The sequence below is a fragment of the Canis lupus genome, chromosome 1, assembly GCF_048164855.1.
Source record: "Canis lupus baileyi chromosome 1, mCanLup2.hap1, whole genome shotgun sequence".
NCBI classification, from domain to species: domain Eukaryota; kingdom Metazoa; phylum Chordata; class Mammalia; order Carnivora; family Canidae; genus Canis; species Canis lupus.
In genome coordinates, this window is record NC_132838.1 from 36,840,805 (window position 1) to 36,854,376 (window position 13,572).

General features: G+C 35.4%; 1 protein-coding gene across 10 annotated transcripts in view; it reads left to right on the plus strand.

Moving 5' to 3' along the window:
* The window catches only part of UTRN (utrophin), a 497,949-nt gene that overhangs the window by 245,638 nt on the left and 238,739 nt on the right, over positions 1-13,572 (plus strand). For all 10 annotated transcript variants that reach the window (XM_072826596.1, XM_072826601.1, XM_072826576.1 and 7 more), the window contains 3 exons: positions 2,304-2,421; positions 5,619-5,824; positions 7,290-7,444. In XM_072826596.1, the coding sequence (XP_072682697.1) occupies positions 2,304-2,421; positions 5,619-5,824; positions 7,290-7,444 (479 nt within the window). The remainder of the gene's footprint in view (positions 1-2,303; positions 2,422-5,618; positions 5,825-7,289; positions 7,445-13,572) is intronic.

The following is a 13,572-nucleotide window of genomic DNA, read 5'->3' on the forward strand; positions in this document are numbered from 1 at the left end:
AGTGTATTTTAAAATCTAAAACTGATAGACCATCAAGTGAGGCACATTAACACAAATGTAAATTCATGTGAGATTTAATGCCTACTGCGATGTAGGATATTTTCCTATAGCACCTTTTCAACCTATATTTCATAATGAGCTTATTTAATTGCTGACTTTAGAAATAAGCATCTCCTGATTAGAATTTTGTCACTATACATATGCCATCTAATAGAAATGTTTGATATTCACTGTGTGCTAGGTTCTAGGCTATGTGTCGTGTAGGGATTCTAAAAAGAACATACCAGATAGAAATTGTGAATGTGTCGTACAATAGTTACAGCGGCTGTTGCTTTTATTAGGTGTTGAATCTGTACTGGGTGGTTTTCTAAGTGTTTTAAATATATCATCTCATTTATTTTTTTGACAGTCTTTTGAGGTGGGTGTTGATTTTATTCTCAGTTTACAAATATTCCTGAAGTGAGGCAGAGGCACCAAATGCACATAGGTAGACAAGTTGGCTGCAGCAAAGCAGAATCTAAGAGCAGCGGAGGATAGGTCTAAGCCACCTGTTAGGGGAGCCAGGGTGAGGAAGGAGGGTAGTTCACAGTGGTGGAAGGCAGACCGTGGAATGTTGACCCCTGGAGATAAATGCATGTAGGGAACAGAGTGAATGAAGTCATGAGGTAGGGGAGTGTGAAGGATGTTGGGTCAACATTTGTGCAATAAAGAAATGTAGTGGGAAGTCAGAGAGCAAAGACAGGTCCAAGTTCACTTTGGAAAGAAGCTTGTTGACTTGCTAGGTCTAGGCTTTTAGTCTCTAAGCGGTTGGCAAGCATCTTTTCGCCCTTTTCTTTTCCTTTTTTTAATGGTGGGGGCAGACTGATGATAAACAATGCTTTGCTTTGATGAGAAGACTGGGACGCTTTTTAGTGCTGAGGATAAATCGGAGGTGAGAGATGCTTAAAGCAAGCAAAAGAGCCCTTTCTGAGTGACTAAGATGATGCTGTTGCAATTAGCAGAAATCAGGAATAGAAGAAATGGGCTGTGGATGAGGTTTTGAGTGATTTAGTTTTGGGTATGTTGTGTTGAGAGGTTCTTGGGCCATTTAGAATGAAATAATCAGCCTTCATTGAAATGTCTCTCTGGGATTCAGGATTACAAGATGTGAGTAATCCATTTAGAAATAATATTTGACACTTCAGGGCTAATTGAAATCTGCAAAATTAGTGAATTTATGAAGAGGAAGAGCTGAGAGAGAATCTTTGCTACCCTGTTTGTACTTATGGGGAATTGCATTTTCTAATCTTTATGGCTATTTATTAGTTCTGTGCTTTAAAAAAAAAAGATTTATTTATTTATTTATTCATGAGAGACACAGAGAGAGAGAGAGAAAGAGAGAGAGGCAGACACAGACAGAGGGAGAAGCAGGCTCCACACCCGGGAGCCCGATGTGGGACTCGATCCCAGGACTCCAGGATCTTGCCCTGGGCCAAAAACAGGTGCTAAACTGCTGAGCCACCCAGGAATCCCCAGTTCTGTGCTTAAAACACACTATATTCTGATTTTTAAAAACTCTTTGCCGCTGTTAATTAGTACTGAGGCAAACTCTCTAGCGCAGCATTTTTCATGTCTGAGATTATTTAATTTGCAATTATTCCAAAGCATTTTTTGAATGCCTCACTACCATTCCTGTAGGTGACTTTGTTTGTGTTTGTATCTCATGTAGGGCAGATACATGAGGTGTCATCAGAAATCACTGCCAAGGTTTTCAGACCATTTTTCCGAAGGAATTTTCTTTTCTTTTTTTTTTTAAATATTTTATTTATTTATTCATTAGAGACACAGAGAGAGAGAGAGAGAGAGAGAGAGAGAGAGAGGCAGAGACACAGGCAGAGGGAGAAGCAGGCTCCATTCAGGGAGCCTGACATGGGACTCGATCCCGGGTCCCTAGGATCACACTCCGGGCTGCAGGCAGTGCTAAACCGCTGAGCCACTGGGGCTGCCCCCGTAGGGATTTTCTTCATCAAATCTTCTCCAACTTGATATGGCGGAGCTGTAAGTTTTCTGTTATTTCTTTTCGTGAAAACAAAAACAGTAAAGTGCCTTGCCAGGTGACCCAGATGATAAGTGGCAGAGCTGTATTTTAAACCCAGGACCTTTGACTTCAAACCTTGCTCTTTTCTGCTATCTTGTTGATGCCTCACTATCTTGTATAAAAGGACAACAGCAATTTTGATGTCAGCACACCAGTTCTGTTTTGTTAGCAGTATCTTTAGGGTAAGGCTTATTAATCTATCTTAATTATCATTTTTTATTAACAGATCACAAAGTCTGACTTAGAACAACGCCATCCTCAGCTTGATTATGTTTTTACATTGGCACAGAATTTGAAAAATAAAGCTTCCAGTTCAGATGTGAGAACAGCAATCACAGAAAAGTGTAAGTTTAAAAAAAATTTATATATCTTCCTCTTCCTCTGAAGATAGTAACACACACACACATTTTCACATATTATTCAACCAGAAATTAATATTATTTGATATTTAGTACCCTATTAATGACCACAGTTTTCCTTTGATTTTTATTTTTTGTGAACCTTGTTACTATTCCCTTATGAATTCCTTAAAGTGCTAGCATTATTACTCTTAAGTAATTACTGGTACATTGGATGTTTTTTCTTTTAAGTTAGGATTTCTTTTTATTTTTAATTTTTTAAAAAGATTGATTCATTTTGGGGAGAGAGTGAGAGAGAGAGAGTGCACGTGCAAATATGAGTGCAAATATGAGTTGGGAGAGGGGCAAAGGGAGACTAGGAGAGAGAATCCCAAGCAAACTCTGAGTGCGGAGACCCAGGCAGGGCTCCATCCTGTGACCCTGAGATCATAACCTATGCCAAAACCAAGAGTGGGATGCTTAACCTACTGAACCACCCAAGCACTCCAGGTTAGAATTTCTTTTAAAGGAATCAAAACACAAAAGTTAGAGAAAACATTGGAATGCAAACTCATACTTCCATTGTAATTAATAAAACCAGATCTTGCTGTGTCTTTTAACTCATCTTCTCCAAATTCATTCCAAAAAGAATTTATTGAGCAACACACTTGTACCATTGGGCCTGGTCCTAATTTGGGAACAATTTATTTAAGAGCAAAATAAATAAATGTACAAAACAACCATAGCAAAGATCCTTGTTTCATTTGCTTTCTGGCTTCAGAGCATCTGTTAAATCTGTATGACAATAAAACAAAGTCTCAGTTCTCAAGAATGTCATGTAGGGATGGTCACAGCCTGCTTTCATCATCCCCTCTCCCATACGGCCCTCTATCTGTCTGTAGCCATTCTATATTGTAGGTATTCTTTAAAATGTCCTGGAAGTTCCTAATTATTTGCAATAGTTTTTTTCCTCTTGGCCTTTTTTTCCCTGGGTGAAATTCTACTCAGCAGCTAGAATGTCACCCCTCTTTGTGAGGTCTTTCCCACCCTTGAATAGTCCTTGGTGAATAGGATTTTCTGTCTTTAGTTCCTGCTGTGCCCTCTCCCTCCATAATGTCACTATAGATCTCACAATTATTTTAATTTTTTCTCCCATAGTTGGTGAACATTCACCTATCTGGCCCTTGGGCTCCCAGTGTCCAATACAAATTAAGTACTTAGTAAATATTTTTGGCAGAATATAAACTGGAAGGTATTTTATTACCTCGTCTAATATTTCTGAAAGGAAAAAAGTCACCTCTTCCTCCTCTTAAAAGTGTGTTTTGATTTTAAAATAAATGTGGCAGCAGCAATGTTATTACAAGAGATGAGTTAACAGAGAACTTTTAGTGTCTTACAATGTTGGTTTATTTTTACTACATAAGCGATCTTTCTTCTTTCTCCCTCTTTTTTTTTAAGGATTTATTTATTTGAGAGGGATAGAGCAGGGGGGGAAGGGTAAGAGGAGAGGGGGAGAATCAATAATTCCCTGCTGAGTGCTGAGCATGGAGTATGATGTGGGACTAGATCCCATGACCCTGAGATCATGACCTGAGCCAAAACAAACCAAGAGTCAGATGTTCAACTGACTATGCCACCCAGACACCCCATCCTTGTTTTTGTTAAATTGATGGATTGTTTGTGCCTGCTTTGGAACTCTGGAATGAGTTCCTTTCATCGTTTCTTTTAAGGTTTTTGACAAGACTTTTCTTTCTTCTGAATATCTTCCCTTTCCAATTTAACTCCCTCTCTGTTTTCTCTCCATTTTTTTTATCTGCATAGAGGTTGCATAATCTTTGTCATTATTCATTATATGAAAAAAAATTCTCAGCAGGAGTGTACTGCCTATAATAACCTGCTCTTAGCGCTTATTCACAAAGAATAGAACAATTTGCTTATTTTTAATGATAAACCCATGATAGGTGCTCTCACTTGATGTCTTTCATTTTATTTGTTCAGTATTAAAGGATTCTATTAGTAACAGAATTGGTCATAAGTACTTTATGTAACTTTTTAACTGACAAGTAGAACAGTATTATTAAAAACAGGCAATCTGTTTAAACTCCTAAGACAGCTTAAAACAGATAATCTCATTGAACAATTAAAAAAATTATTATATGTAAGTATAATTTTCAATGTTCTGAACAATCTTAAATTGATCACTCTTATGGCTTGCTATAACCTTTTGTTATCCCAGGAATTTTACCAATAGGTCCCAATATGACTTAGCTGCAATGTTCTTTTATAGTTAACGTCTCGTTGGCCTGGTATTTAACTATCACTCTCCAGTCTGTGTGACATCCAAAGCATCTTCTAGAAGTTTCATTTCCTAGCTACCTATCATCAGTGGGTTGTTGAAGTCATTCAAAGCTATTGTTTATTAGTGCTTCAGTTCAAGATGTTGAACTGCCCATGAAGTAATTAATCAAAAGCTTAAGTTTTTTTAGGTCACTCTTTCTTTAGCCCCATGTTAAAAATGAGAAGAGGAGAGAAGGGAGAGGATAAAAAGAGAGGAGACGGAAGAAAGAATGAGAAATAGAAACAATAAAAAAAGAAATAGGAAAAGAGCTAATATGGACTTTTTTATGATCAAGAGCTACTGGGTACATAGAACTTGAATCTGATTTGCTTTTAGTGTTTCTCTTAAGCGTATAAAAATACTTTCTTTTAGAGAGGTTTCATGCTAGAGTAAAACAAACATGAAAAATATTCTTATATAGATTATTTCCTTTTAAAATCTTGACAACCTTAGAGTATCTCCTTTGAGGATGACAAGTGATTACATCTGTGTCTTAAAGCTCTGTTATGAAGTATTGTTAAACTCTACCTTCATCAAACCAGGTTCTGTGAAAATACATTAGACAGGAATTTACTTTCTTTATAATTTTTGGTTTGTTCATTTAAAATAGTAGATATTTGTATTGTGAGATATTTCAGTGGATTTAAAATAGTATTTAATTCAGGATTCTTCTTAAAGAAGAGTTTCAGAAATATATCAGTTGTATTGTGTGCCAATATGTATTAAATTCCCTTAAAAGGTACATGCCAACTTGCCTTTTTCTTTTCTATTTATAACCTTACTTGTGATAAATTTGGTATCAGGTATTTTTTCCCTTTCCTAATCATTACTTTTACTGGGATTATTTTTATAATGCCTCCACTAGTGGAAAAGGTGAAGAACCAGTGGGACAGCACTCAGCATGGTGTCGAGTTAAGACAGCAGCAGCTGGAAGATATGATTATAGACAGTATTCAGTGGGATGACCACAAGGAGGAAACTGAGGAACTTATGAGAAAATACGAGGCTCGGCTCTATATTCTCCAACAAGCCCGAAGGGATCCTCTTATCAAGCAAATTTCTGATAATCAAGTAAGACTCATTTGATTTGTGGAGGGATTTTTGGGGGCATTATCAGCTTGTTGGATGTACTTTTTTGTTCTATTGTTAACTGTAATTTTTAGGACCCTTGTCATGATGTTGCCTCAAGTGCTGAGAATATACATTGAAATTTATGTAAAGAATTTGACCAGGAAGGTTTTTGAAAAATTTTAGGATGTGTAACAAATAGAAATGTATACCTGTATACCAGATGTATTGCTCACTGCTCACTGACTCTTGGCAAATGGAACATGACCATGAGCCAGCATCTAGAAAAAGAATATTTTCAGGATCCTTGAAACCCTCCTTTTTTTGCTACCTTCCATGTCTACCCTGAAGGTTATTTTTATTTATGAAGTTTTCTGGGATTTTCATTTGAGGCTACTGTACTGAACGAACCAGGTAATCCGTTTAGTTTCTTTTAATAATTTTATAACCAATCTGTTTTATTTCTACTGTCAGAGTAGGTAACTTTTTTGGATAGGTTTAAATATAAAGATGATGTTGAACATTAATGGTATTTTTAAAGTGCTATTTTAAATTCTTGCTATAATTATAGAAAATGTTCTCAAATTGGAGGTCATAGTTTTTAGGTTATATTTTGGTGTAACATTTATTTACCCTTCAGAGGCCTAAGATGATTGTGTGCATTTGTAAAGAATATATGGGAAAAAAAATCTAAAACATGAGAACAGGGTTTTATAATTCACACATGTAGACTTTCCATGGTTACAATTTAAAAACCAAGTGTGGCCAGTTGTCCTGGTTTTGTGGATCATTTTCTGTGTTTATGATATCTGCTGATTGTTTTCACCAAATGACTCAAATATAATAATCAGCAAAGCCCCAGGATACTTAACCAGAAGAATATACTTAAAAGTGAGATCAACACTTCAATCCTCAGATATTCAGAATATTCCTTTCTAAACAATAGTGTACCTCTTTTCTACTCAGACTTTAGGATGGATTTTTTTTGCCAGTTGCTATTAAAAGCATTATAGGAACATTTATTTGTTATTTAGATTTCATGGGGAGTATCTTGATCCAGAGGCTCTGAGAAGTAGAAAACCAGTGCCTGTAGGCACACTCAGCTTCAGTTTAGTTACTTACACAACTCTAAGAAAAAGCTTGTTTGGCTGATTGATCCACCCAAGCAGTTAACTTTGTCAACAGACACAGTGATCCAGGGACACAGAAAACTGCCGTATTGTTGGCCCTTTTCATTTCTGTAGCCTTTTAATAGCATCTTCTGTATACCTGATCATTTCTTAGACATTTGCCTTTTTACTTCCAGAATTATTTTTATTTGAGCTCATGTTCAAGAGTTTGTCCCATAATTAGCTTTTTTTTCTTTTGATACTTATGTCTAAAACATGTAAAATGGGGAGACCCAATATTTAGATAAGTAGTTACTGAGCGACCCAATATAACAATTACACCTGCAATTACACCTTAGATATTGCTGCAAGAACTGGGTCCTGGCGATGGTATCATAATGGCGTTTGATAACGTCCTGCAGAAGCTGTTGGAGGAATATGGTAGTGATGACACCAGGAATGTGAAGGAAACCACAGAGTACTTAAAAACATCATGGATCAACCTCAAACAAAGGTAACATGAAGGGCCTGGTAGGTGAGTGAATGTAAAGGCAAGAATTTGATTGCTTTGGCTTTCTCATGGAAACTGGCCAAATATGGGACTACTAAAAGTACATCTTATTATATTGGTTTTTAAAAAATTTTTGTACTGTGCTAGGTTAGTATTATCACACTTAGTACAGAAGGTGTATTTGTACATTATCTACTTGAATTTCTACAATGGAGTTTTTCCTTGAATGAGTCTAAATCTTGACAAAGATAATTTTATGTGTTCTGGTTTTTCTCTACCTCCCAGCATTACCTAGAAGGCATCCTGTAGTAATCTGAGGGTAAGGACTGGTTAGGTATTTACAGATAATATTAGGGTAATATTATCCCTAAGTATAACTAAAATAGTGTGCTGTTTGGCCAGGTCATCCTTAGTTGAAGCTGAGAACACATGGATCCAACATCAGACTTCTGAAATATACTGCATATATTTAGGGCTTCAACTAATTTGTTTTCTTTCGATTACCCTGTCTAGTCAGTATATTTGGAACAGTCTAAAATAGAATAAGAATAGAATAGAATATAAGTGTTTATAAGAGAGATTTTTCTGTCACTTGAACACCTAGGGTCTAAGGAACTATCAGCAGTGGTTAGCATCTCTTTAAGATAGAATATTTATATTCATCATCAGGAAACAGCGTTTACTTCCTGCATAGTATGGGGAATGCGTGTGTCTAATGAAATTATGGTTTCACACGCACCATTATATATTCAGATGTAACTACCTGAAAGCTAATTTGTATCAAAACACATTTATTTTGCAGTGAATAAAATGGATAATACTAGAATACTTTATGATACATGTTACTAGAATTAAAGTATGGCCAAGCATTTAATCACAGTTTGACTTGGAGGTCTTTTATACGTTTTTAGGATGTCATTTTTAGTTAGAGTCTATAAAGTAGATGTTTGGAAGAATTACGAGGCAGCATATGAATGTGAATATATATAAATATGTGTATATACATGCTGTTACATATACCTAGGATTCGGGAGGAAATAAGACTAGGGTAGCAAATTCAAAACTTCAAAGTAGTTGAAACAGAAAATAGCTATAATACTGCTCTTTCTAGCATGTTAGTATTATGGTTTTCCTTTGTTGTAACAGGTTACTTGGATATAGTAAGGATCCCAAAACTAAGGCAGGTAAGAAGGTGAATTAAAAATGGCTTTAAAGTTTAAACTTCCTGTTACAGGATAAATAAGTCCTAGGGTTGTAACATACAGCATGGTGACCATAGTTAACAAGACTGTATTGGATATTTGAATGTTACCTAGTAGATCTTAAAGAAAGAAAACCTCACAAGAAAAAAAAAAAGTGTAACCATTGTGGTTGATAGATAATAACTAAACTTATTTTCTTAATCATTTTGCAATATATACACATACTTAAATCATTCTGTTCTACACCTAAAACTAATACAATGTTATATGTCAGTTATATATCAATTAAGAAATACAGATTTCATACTAAGATAGTTCTTAAGTATACTTTAACTGCGTATTTCCAAAAATCTGTATGTAAGAATTATGGCTTTGTTTTTGTTGTAAACGATACCAGAAGAACTGATCACTTAGGAATGTGAAGCTGCTTTATTTTAGCACCTCAATTCTTTTTTTGCTTTTACTTTGTAAATATTTTAAGACAGCCTACAGCAGTAGTTAGATTAGATGGAAGAGGCAATTAAAAATGAATTATATTCCAAGGTGATCTTTCATTTATCAGAGCTAAGACAAGCACAGTGTTCCATTTTTATGGTAGTTACAAGTTGTTGTGCTTATTCTGTTTTCTTACTGCATTTTTTGGGGAAATACATCAACATTAATATTTAGACATGATTTAGGTATATTACTATCTATAAAGCAAGGAAAATAAAGCAAAACTGTGGCTCACATGATCCTTTTCATGAGTGACAGCTGGGGTTTCTATGTATTGTGAGGATTTTGTCTTTTTAACAGTGATGTTTACAATTTATAACTCTTTAAATTGGAGACTTTTCTAGAATATACAAATCTTTCCTTGCCTTAAACAAAATATATGAACCTATGAGTAACATTTAAAAAAAATTTTGGCTTTATTGTTGTGAGGATAGAATTAAGGAACTCTAAGAGCTTTACATAGTCTTACAGTGCATTTAAGGCAGTGTTTCTCAACATTTTTACATTATCAATCCCCAAAGAGCCTTGTTAGATCCCCACTCCCATGAAATGTTTATACCATGGATATACTGTGTATCTGTTTCTGTACTTTATAGTTGTGCTTTATACATAGAAAGAGTAGATTTTTCCACACCTCTCCCCAACTTGCTCCACCAAAGAACCACTTCTCACCTCCATTGAGAATGCGTGGTCTAAATGTAATTAATGCTCCTGGGCTCAGAGAAGGTGAATGACATGTTCAAAGTCACGTAGCATAACCAAGATGATTTTTTCCTATACTAAGTTATGATAATGCTCTTACTGCTCTGAGTTCTGAAGAATTGGTAGTAAATTTATTCAGGCTGTTATGCTTTGGAGATTTTCTGCTTTATTTTTAGGGTATGGATTTTATTGGGTGTCTTCCCATTGTCAGACTCTGTGCTAATCTCTTCACATGCTTTATTTTATTTAATCCTCAAACCATAAGAGACAGGCAGCATTTTCATCAGCACTGTGTCAGTGAATAAACTGAAGCAGAGGAAAATTAAGGAGTACCCGAGATCACACAGCTCATAAGAGCAAAGCTGAGACTGATATCCAAACCTTTTTGACTGTGCAGTCAGGCTCTTACATTCTTTAAAAATAATTTTGTTTTCTTCCTTTGTTATCAGAATGTCAGCTATTGCTGGTGACTGTTCTGTGTACCCGCCTCTCAGATCTGTCTGTCATTCTACTTACTGTTTGTTATCTATGTCGAGTTTAGAAACCAGATCTGATTACAGATATGGGGGCCTCTACTATGAATAATGTAACATTCTCCAATATGTGACCACTGTGCCCTCTGCAGTGGTCTCTGAAAGGACTTATATGAGGGCTGTCTTATCTTCTAGCTGTGTTCTGTATATGCGTCATTGTCAGCCAAATTCGGGGTGGTGGTGGCGAAGGGTTATTATACTTGCTCATGGAAAACTGTCATTGAGGCATAATGTGTGAAGTTTAATATCAGCTTTCAAAGGAAATGTTTTGTATGAATTGCAATTGGCCTAAGTAATTTGGCTATTCACAGTTACAGGGCCTCATTCCCTTATCTCTGATGCCAAAAACCAATATGCTCTGATAACAGAAAGCTTTGAATTGACATGAGGACGTTTATCATAGTCTTTATTTATCCTGCTTAGTATAAATAGCCTTGTTCCTAGCTGTAGAAATATTAATGTTTTTGCTGCCTCAGATCCTGCTTGGGTGTAATATGTCATACCAATACATTTATAATAATCTTTATTATACAGAAAATTCTTAATTCTGTAAAACAACTAGCTCCCACTATGTCAGATTCTGCCAACAAAAGTCCCATCTCTAACATTTGTAACTAACTGATATACATTGACCACTCCTGTTTCTCATCTGTGAAATGTTTCCCCCCTTGTATCTCTTAATGATAATTAACAAAATTTTTAGTGTCAATTGAGGTGTAGTGAAAGTTGAAAAGTGCTCAAAGTAACTTTTCACGTGTGGATGCCTGATTTGGATCTGAAATGTTTAGCCCAGAGTGCCTATGTATATATACCCATATACTCACATACATGCATACACATATACACACTTAGTTAATATGTTGAAATAGTGTAGAGGAAATGAGACAATATAATTTTGTGCTATAAGGAATGTCTTATACATCATTAATCACTATGTGGTAGGAAGATGGAAGATTCTCTGCAGTGAGTCTGCTCTCTTTAGGCTCCATGAATATGGGGTCAGTGAGGCTGGAGGTGGGGCTGGCCTAGAGAAATTTGAGTAGGATCACAGATAACATCAGAATCCCGGTGGGCAGGGCAGAGAGCTTCCTGGGGGATCTTTAGTTTTGCTAGGCAGTGATGACTTCCTAATTGTGGTTTATAATAATAAATGTAAAGAGAAGATAGCCCTGTGACAGTGTTCTTTAGCAATGCTCGTTTACTCAGAGGCACGTACAAAGATTGCAGATGGAAGATTGGGAGCAAGGGAGAGAGGAAGGTGTTTGACCCGATCTCTGTGTAACAAAGACTGGTCACCAAAAGATCATAGATTGTGGGGTATAGTTGCAGGGACTAATTCTTCATTAAATCAACTGCATTTCCCCAAAGTGTGCTTTAATATATATATTTTTAGCTAAATGTTATTTTATTGACCAAAGAACTTTAAAATTACCTTGTGAAAGTATCCATTGAAAAACTTAAAGAATTGTTTCACTGTAAGTTTTCTATATGCTGCTCAATTTTTGATGCCACTATTTTCCTCTCAAAAGAGATAAATATATTTAAATCTCATGTAACTGTAAAGGTCACCTTTTAAGTATACCAAGATTTAGCAACACATAACTGTGGGTTTTCCATTAGAATAATAAAAAAGGCATATCTATTTATGTTCACTCTTAACCAATTATAATAAGCACATGCACATTTGATTAATATATCTTATAGCTTAACATACCAAGTACTATATGACATCTTTAAAATGCCATTAAAAAGTCAGTTATGTGGATGGCCATGTTTTCTTATGCTACAAAATAACTATAAGTTATTTGTAGAATATCAGCTGCTTTATAGCTAAGAGTTTACATTTAAAAAATCCCAGTTCCCTTTAATATAAACTATTATAAATTTGTCGCCCATGGATTCCTCAAATCTTTTGTGAGAAGTTATTTATATTTTCAGTGTGCACCATTTCCTGTCCCAAAGAATTCTATAGTCTATTACTCCTGTTTGAAGTAAAAACTCTTGTTTCTGCTAAAGTTGCCCTTCTATACTTCAGATATTGTTATCTTTTAGGCTTCCAGGCTATCCTTACTCTTTATGATTTATAGGCTAAAAAAGATTTTAAACAAATCTTCTGTCTAGTAGCCACAATTCTCTAAACTTGAAATCTTTTTTTTTTTTTTTTTCTGTGACAGTGCTCCTTCTCCTATATTCTCAATTTCTTAGAACCTCCTTTGGTTCTTCTGATCTTGAGATGTAGCAGCCTGAACTGCCAAATATAAACTCTTCCCTGAGAGTTGGAGACAAATGGGAGTTCACTGCTGGATGTGTTCTTAGGAACTTGCATATGGATCTTAGGAATTTCCCAACCTTTTTGCTGCCTGCACAACACTCATCTTTCCCTATCGGTAACATTTCATTTATATGCAGTTATATGAAGCTGAATTTGAAGATAGGGACGGGGGTGATATTGGAGGGATCTCTTCTAGCAGGTTTTATAATCTCTGTGATGGATTATGTAGTTTTATTTAAAAGGACCCTTGGAGACTCTGATATGGGTCCTTTACTCATTTAGTCTAAGCAGCTTATTTTAAGGATGGAAAAAACAAATTGGAGATTTGAAGGATTTATCCTAAGCCATATAGCTAGTAAATGGCAGGGGTGGTAGAAGTAGGTCGTTTTCTTCTGAGAGCAATGCACAAATGGCATTAAAGGTAATTTATTAGCCTTTGCGATAAACTGTGCATACACATTCCTGAACCTCTCGTTTTACCAATTATTTTTGGCCTTACGGTAGTATGATAAATCATGTGAAGTTCCTTGGAAATGGATAAAAGTTTCTTGCAGTGTCTAATATACCATGCTCTGGCATTGGATCTAATTTTAAGAAGACTAACATAGGTAGTATGGTTACTCAGAGGTTACTCTGAGCTATATTCTACTGACATTACATATGAAATTACATGAAAAAATCAGCCTATAAATTAATATACATTATTATTAAAAGGTTTTAAAATATTTATTTATTACAATAATATGAAGACAGTTTGGGCTGCTATAAATAGTGCTTAGTTTCTAGGATGGTTATTATTTTTATTTTTATTTTTTTATTTTTATTTTTTAAGAAATTTTACATTTCTTTTTTTTTATTTTTTTTATTTATTTATGATAGTCATACATTGAGGGAGAGAGAGAGGCGGAGACATAGGCAGAGGGAGAA